Here is a 7,717-nt window from a genome sequence, read left to right on the forward strand (position 1 = left end):
CAGTCCACGATACCTTCGAGAGCACCAGCTCGAGCTTCCACAATTGATAATTACTTTGCGGAGACCTGTGTGTAACGCGTTATTTCTTCCTTTGTCTAGCTATCGCCTGGCTACGTAGTTTTTCGCTACGGACCGACGCATCACGGTGCATCTCGTCTATCGACTTTCGGAGGTTTTGCACGTGCTTGATCCGGGACTTGTCGAGCCAATCAACGTCCCAGACTTCTTTGGTCGTCGGATGCACAATCCAGGACAACGGTGAGGTCGCGTCGAATCCACCAAACGCCGTCGCAGTAGCAAGGCCACCAAGCCGGTTCGACAGCTGGTGATTGAGGGCCCCTTGAACAAGGGATAGCACCATTGGCCACTGCGTAGCTGGGAATCGCCACTCACTAAGCAAGGCCTTCACGGCCGGAAGCAGCATTTTGTTGACAACTTCGACGGATCCATTCGCCTATGGAGTGTACGCCGTCGTCACATGAAGGTGCGCGCCAACTAACTTGCGCACCTTCTCGATCACTTCATTCTTGAAATGGGACCCGCAGTCGGACACCCATGTCGTGACTATTCCAGACGTCGTGAAACAGTCCATGAGAGCGGCGGCCGTTGCCGTGACATCGGCAGTCTGGGACGGAAACAACCGGACGAAGCCACTCATGTCATCCTTGACTACGAGCACGTGCTTCAAGCCCTCGTCTGACTTAGGCAGAGGCAACCATCCACACACACGCAATGGAGGTACCCCGTTACGAAGTCGGCCACGTCGGCCTTGAGCGTGGTCCACTTCCCCGCGACAGATGCATCTTCGCCGCCACTCGACGGTGGCCAGCTGCTCCTTGGTGGGTAATCACACAGAGCCGCTGTTGGAGATCCAGATCGTCGTCCGGGACCCAAATCTTGTCTCCCGGAGTGACATAAAATTTGATGTCATCGTTCCAAGTAACTCCAGGGGGAGGCTGACCTTCGTCCTGGAGGCCATTCTTCTGAGACTTGAGGACCGACTGGGCCGTCGGCCACTCGAAATCCTTGTGACGTAGGGGTGAACTAACGCCGCCAGACGTCGCACACGAGTCACAGCTGCCGTCGCACCCCAGCGACTGATTAGATCGCCCCACACGTTATCTTCACCCGACACTGACTCGATGGTGTACGGGAAGGTGGACATCACCAATGCCCAGCGCTGGAGCTTGTCAGCTTGGTACTTCACCATGCTGGGGCTCTGGACGCGCGGTTGAAGATGTACGCGAGATTCTGGTGGTCCGTGAACAGACAAACATCTGGGACGGATCAACAGGGAGTCCAGGCGTTTGCAAGCCTCGACGACGGCGAACGTCTCCTTTCCACAATAAGTGAGCGTGAACTTGATGACACAAACGAGCCACTCAGAAACGCCAAGGGCTCGTGGCGCTGCTCGGACAGAGGCAGCTCGAGGACTTCGGTGCACCCTGGGTAGCAATCGCACCACAGAATCCTTCGCTCCGGTCGGTGAACAAACACACGGCCATGTCTTGTCGGTGGTGATTCAGCGGGACAATGCTGATCAGGGCCTTCTTGACAGCCTCAAAGCACGTCGTGTTTTCGGCAGCCCACCCCATGGCACTGACCGCAACGTGGCCAGCGCAGACTTGTTGGCACTCCGGGATAGCTTCCTACCAACGTCGAGGAGTCGACGCAATGGGTCAATCAGTTGACCATACTCCGGGATGCTCGACCGCGTCAAATTGGTCGCACAGATGAACTGCTTGAGGTCGGCGGCCGTCGTTGGCTCTGCCAAGTCGCACAACCCTTGAACCCGCCAGCAGACGAGATGACCTTGCCGCACCATTCGGCCTCCCTTAGGAAAAACGCGCATTTCTTTGGGTGCAGCTTTAGTCCAAAGGTCTCGCAGATAGATCTCCAGGACTTGTTCCAGCAGGTCGGCCGCAGCAGAACAGACCCATTGGCGTGGTCGCTGCACCAAGCAGACGTCCAGCCAGGCGAGTAAACCGCGAAAGAGGAGCTCGCCAAACATTTTATGGACAGCAAATTGACAGAACGCAACGGTGTCAGTCTGTCCCATCAGCACACGCGTAGGCGTGAACACGCCCCAAAGTGTCATGAACGAGTACAGCTCCTGGCTGGCCGGATGCAGTGGCAGCCGCCAGTACCCCTTCGTCCAATCCAGGGAAATATAGACAGACGTGCCGACAGGACCACCATCGCGGCGTCAAGATCGGGCATCGGCCAGGGCATAGGCTCCGTGCAGGCATAGATTGTGCGACTGTCGATAGTCATCCACAGATCGCCTGGGCCCTTCTTTGCTTCTTTGGCACAATCCGGGACGCCGCAGCCCACATCGCCCGGTTGTTTTGGTAGACCAGTCCGGCATCTTTGAGCTGGTCGACATGTCGATTGAGGAGCTCAACATGATCGAGTGAATAGCCACGCATCGAGCACTTGACCGATACTGCGTCTAGCTTCAGGTGAACCTTGAGGGGCTCCACCTTGATCGGGGGTCATTCCCGACATCCGTTCGGAACACGTCCACAAACTTGGCCAGCAGTTGTTTCAAGCACACGGCTTGTTCGTCGCGTAGGCCGAGGCTTCAAGCGTCATTGACTTTCGTCGCCAGTATAGCCTTTATCTCGGCCCCGCAACGTAGACGGTGGTCTTCCTCGCTCTCACCCGGCAGATGTCTAGTCCAGAGGTAGAGCACTCCATTGGGACGTGGACTCCCGATTTACAGCAACTTCAGCAGACGGCAAGAATTCGCTGTCGGACATGTCCCACTCAGGTTTGAAAGACGGCGCCTTCACGAGCAGCGCGTCCGTAAAGAATCCCAAGGGCTCCATCACAGGATGGCTGATAATCAGCGCCACTTCGGCGTCCGCCTCGTCGCGATCCACATGGGCACGCCACGCAGTAGGAGAGGACCACACGTTGTTGTGAGCTCTACACTCAGGCGTAAGCGATGGGATAGCACGACCGGCTAGGTCTCCTTTCCATACGGGTACAGGGCGGTAGGTGTGTCGTCCGCCACCACCTGAGTCGCCACGTCCACCTTCTCGAGCGCCGTAATCAACCCCACGTAGGTCACGTTGACGTTGACACCCCAGTCAAGCAGCAGGTTCTCTACCACGACAATGTCGGCCACGGTGGCACCGCCTTCAATCGAGTGGTTTGGACCGATATCGAAAACGTTAGCAGTCGGACGTGCCTTGTGGGCGGCCTTCCACTATTGCATCTGCGCCGCTAGCAGTACTTACGCTTCGCCAGGCGCCGTCTTCGAGCAATCCGTGACTTTGGGAGCCGTAGACTTTCGCTTGAGGCACGCAGCAGGCTTTCGCGCAGGGGCAGACGGTGTGTCCGACTTGGTCACTCCGTCCGGGGACCATGGCTTCGCCTGCCCAGCTCCCCGTCTGGTTTCTTCTCGTCGAGCCTCTTCGACGCAACGCCACGACCGTCTTGACTCTTCGCCGGCTTGGCGGGCTTCTCCTCAACTTCTGCGCCGCCTTAGATTTGGCAACCGGTTGCGAACGTCCGCAACCAGTTGACTAAGTGAAACACGTCGGAGCGCAACGGCTTGTTGATCTGCAACTGCAATTGCTTCCTTACGGTCGATTGGAGCATCGAAGATGGGACCGCCTTGACCATAGGGTCAACGACAACTTTACCTTCGTCCTTGAGGACCCATTCCTGGTTGTCGTGTTCCACGGCCTACATAAGCTCGTAGAGCTTCTTCCCAACCTGAGAGTCGGCGCCCGGAATCTTGGTGTCGAAACGTATGGTCGCCTCCAGGTGCCTCTTGAGGGTATCGAGGTCTCGCGGCTATTCTTCGAACGCCCTACTAAACCACGCGATCCACTCGGACTCCGTGATTTCGTCGCACAGCCGGTTGAAATCCCACAACGCCACACGGCACTTCGTAAAGTGATCCACACATGCGGACCGGGCGTCACGAATGGTGTAGCGCCATCTGTCTGTCGCGCGTTGATTTGGCCCACATACTCCTGGCAGGCACGCACAAAAACGAGGTGCTCTTGCTTGGTCGAGCCGCTAAAGCTCAGAGCTAGGGGAATCGCCGGCGCGTGAAAATCATACGGGATGTCTTCGCCCATGTCATCGTCATTCTGCGACGGCTGTTGACGAGCTGCCGCGCCAGTGGTTTGCGGCAGCTCTTGTCTAGCCGCCGCGCCAGGAAAATATTCCTCCTCACCAGCCGATGAAGGCACTTGACTGGGGTCTAGCGGCCAGCCTCCAGCTGCCGCTCCTGCCGCTGGAGCATAGCCAAAGCCCCCTCTCCAGGGCATGGTCGGCTCGATCGGCTGCGGCTGTCATCGCTGCGGGGATCGAATTGGCGCAGGCACCGGCTGGAACGTTCCACACTGCAGGCCGTCTTGTGTCGAGAGGTACGACTACGCTCCGTCGAACGCGACCTGTCATTGTCGCCACGTGGCGAACGCGATCCGTCTTGTCCGTCATGTTCACTGTCAGCCATTTGAGACTCGTAGTGCACTAAATATATCTTTGTTGTGAGTCAGCGCCTTGTTTGTCCGTAAGGTGTCTTCCGTTCAGGAAGCAATGCAATATCCAAACTGTATTACTTCTCATTACCTTCCTAGTCAGCTCACATCGTTCCCCTCAATACAGTACCCACTTGCCAGGACTCCAGGACTCCGGTCGACGACCGATAACCGGATAATTAAACGACCAGGTCGTCCCATTGTGATTGATGCAGCAACCGATCTCAGCGAAGTTGGACTGGACTCGGGGCACACTCGACCAGAGCAATTCATCGCCGTGCAGCTCGCAGACCCGACGTACTGTGGCGACATTGTTGAGGACACAATTAATCCTGCGAACGACATATGCAAAATTTTGGAGGGCGAGGATGAGTACTTGATCTAAAAATGCGTAAAGGTTTTATCGCGTGCATTGTGTGATGTGTTGTTTTTGTTCTGCACATTGAAAATCCGTGTCTGCTATAATTGGTACGTTTGAGTCAGAATGGTGAGGCATCGTACAGAGTGAATTTCGAATTGTACGACCCAAAATCAATTTCACCCCTTCCAGAACGACTACTGTATTCAAATACGAATAATGCACTTCATGGCCCTACTCGATATCACGGTATTGCAGTACTTTATTTCACCTCAGCAATTTCGATTTTCTGACAACTGGGACTCGCTCTGGCGCACTGCGTTCGACGCACTGTGTCAACAGAGTATTGTTTGATTCGTTGTTCGGGACTAGGTCGGTGCTGAGATTTTTTCGGTGCGTTTATCGTTTCTGGACGTACAGTAGACGCACTTCAGTTGGAATTCAATTCAGACATTAACGTTATCGTAAAAACGCGTTTTTTGTTAAATATGATGACTCTCGGCTGGACCCAGCACAGTAGTACGTCACACTGGCACAATCAATGCTACTTGCGACTGTCTTGCACTTCGAGTGAGTGGATGCCATTCACGCGTATGTTCAACAGCAAATCGCCATCGTTCCATTAGGTTCGTAATCATGCCGACTTCAGGCGAAACCATCCACGTACATCTTTCGAAACAGGCTGTGCCGTGATGGCGTAACACACGACGGCGAAGAAAGGGGCAGCGGAAAGTCTGTCTAATCACCATCCTAGATCGATTGCCGCGGCGGTCTCGGTGGTTTCGAAGCAATAAAGGGGGTTTGACGTGTGTGGAGTGGGGGGAGGCACTGCGATGCGACCAAGGAGAGGCACGCACCCTCTCCACTCAACTAAAGTGGTAAACACTGTTGAGATGTGAACGAAAGACGGGATGACGCCTTCATGTATGGAGAATCGAAGCCACAGTAGACACCGCAGGCTGGCAGGCGTCCAATTTCAATACTTGAACTCTTTTTGACTCGGTTTTGTGGTGTGGTCAGTCGTCTCTCCAACGAGAGCTCAGCCCCACCCACCGCCTCCTACCCCAGACTGCTGCACGCAATCACCTCGACTGGCGCGTGAGTGGTGTAAACTGGGCGCGTTCTTTACATGTGGACAGCTCGGAGGGCGCCAAGATGTAACTTGAAGAGGCCATGTATCTCACCTTGCTCAATGTGCTCGACAGATATGAATGAGCCTGTTTCGTCACGGTTCGAAGGCTAACCATCGAAGGGAAACTGACGCCCCATTCCCCGACTCTGTTCTGACAACGCAGCGGCAGTCACGGCCCCGACACGCGATGGCCATACAGTCCATCTCAGTTGTATACATTGCGAGTCACTCGAAATACGTACGCGCACAACTTCAATCATTGTTTGGCTGGACACAGTCGCCGAGATGGAGCACTCTGGACGGATCGAAACGGTGGCTTTCCTTCAGGCTGGGCAGGGTCACCGGTGCAGTTGACTACCACAAACTACTCGACGCCATGTCGTGATCATCGCTGGCCATTCTAACTCTCACCGCAACCGTCACACCCATGACCGGCACTGCCGACAAGTATCACCAAGTCGCGTCGCCAGCCAACTCGACCTCCGTTCCTGTGAGCACCGCCGAATCCTTTGACATGTCGGATCCCGTGCCGCCCCGGTTGGCGTCGTTTGCCCAATTGTTTCATTTCGCCGACAGTACCGACTACGTACTCATGGCTGTCGGGTCCATCGCGGCAATCGCGACAGGCCTAACCGATTCGATTCAAATGGTCCTCCTTGGCAACGTGATCAACGCGTTCATCAAGCCGCAGGAGTCGACATCCGAAGTGCCGTTTGACCGTGACGCGTTTCAGCGCGGCATTAACCGCGTTTCCGTTCAAATTGTCATCCTTGCCGCGGTCGTCTTCGTGTGCGGGCTCCTTCAAATTGCATGCTGGTCCATCACGTCTTCCCGCCAGGCCAAGAAGATCCGCCATGCCCTCGCGTCAGCGATCTTGCGCCAAGACGTCGCGTGGTTTGACACAATTGATCCGATGGAACTCGCCACGCGAGTCGCGCACACGACGCTGCTCGTACAAGAAGGCATTGGTCGAAAAGTCGGCGATGCGCTCAACTTCATCTCGATTGGAGTGATGGGCTTCGGGCTGGCTTTCTACTACGGATGGCAGCTCTCGCTCGTGCTCCTGGCCTTTGTTCCGCTCATGACGATCAGTTCGTATTGCATGACAAAGGCTGTGACAGCGGCTGTCCAGAGCGGCGCCAAAGGGTATGCCCATGCCGGCGGTATCGCCCAGGAATCACTGTCCAACGTCAAGATCGTCCACGTGCTCAACACGCTTCACGCAGCCGTGGACAAGTACTCGGCAGCGCTCAACGACTCTCAAGCGGCGGGGATTCGCAAAGGCCGTGCCGTTGGCATCGGCATCGGCATCGATTTCTTCATCCTCTTTAGCACGTACGCCGCTGCAATGTATTACAGCGCGACGCTGGTCGTTCGAGACCAATTAGGGGACAGCTCCCAGTCGTGTGCTCGCTCGAATCAGTGCTACGACAGCGGCCGCATCATCACAGCATTTTTCTGCGTCGCCATCGGCGCAAGTGCCTTTGGACGCCTGGCCCCGACTCTCGAAGCCACTACAATAGCTCGATTGGCGGCGTTTGAATTGTTTGAGCTCATCCATCGAAACCCTAGCGTGGATGCCTCCAGCGCCGGTGTGACACTCGACGCTGTTCAGGGTCACATCACGCTGGAAGACGTGCAATTCGCTTATCCGTCTCGCCCAAATGTGCCCGTGTGCTGTGGCATCACCTTGAGCATTCCAGCAGGCCAAACGATCGCAGTTGT

The 7,717-nt window shown here is 55.7% G+C and overlaps 2 protein-coding genes across 2 annotated transcripts; one reads left to right on the forward strand and one right to left on the reverse strand.

Annotated features, from left to right (window-relative positions):
* Positions 1-79: 79 nt before the first annotated feature.
* Positions 80-1,210, reverse strand: H310_08643 (hypothetical protein; the record flags this gene model as incomplete). Its single annotated transcript, XM_008874479.1, has 4 exons — positions 80-454; positions 509-669; positions 785-1,025; positions 1,118-1,210. The coding sequence occupies 4 exons, from the start codon at positions 1,208-1,210 to the stop codon at positions 80-82; spliced, it is 870 nt and encodes a 289-aa protein (XP_008872701.1).
* A 5,209-nt stretch (positions 1,211-6,419) lies between these two features.
* H310_08644 (hypothetical protein) lies at positions 6,420-7,534 on the forward strand (the record flags this gene model as incomplete). Its single annotated transcript, XM_008874480.1, has 2 exons — positions 6,420-7,361; positions 7,388-7,534. The coding sequence occupies 2 exons, from the start codon at positions 6,420-6,422 to the stop codon at positions 7,532-7,534; spliced, it is 1,089 nt and encodes a 362-aa protein (XP_008872702.1).
* Between the last annotated feature and the right edge of the window lie 183 nt (positions 7,535-7,717).

Source organism: Aphanomyces invadans (assembly GCF_000520115.1).
Source record: "Aphanomyces invadans strain NJM9701 unplaced genomic scaffold supercont1.18, whole genome shotgun sequence".
Classification (NCBI taxonomy): Eukaryota; Oomycota; class Saprolegniomycetes; order Saprolegniales; family Verrucalvaceae; genus Aphanomyces; species Aphanomyces invadans.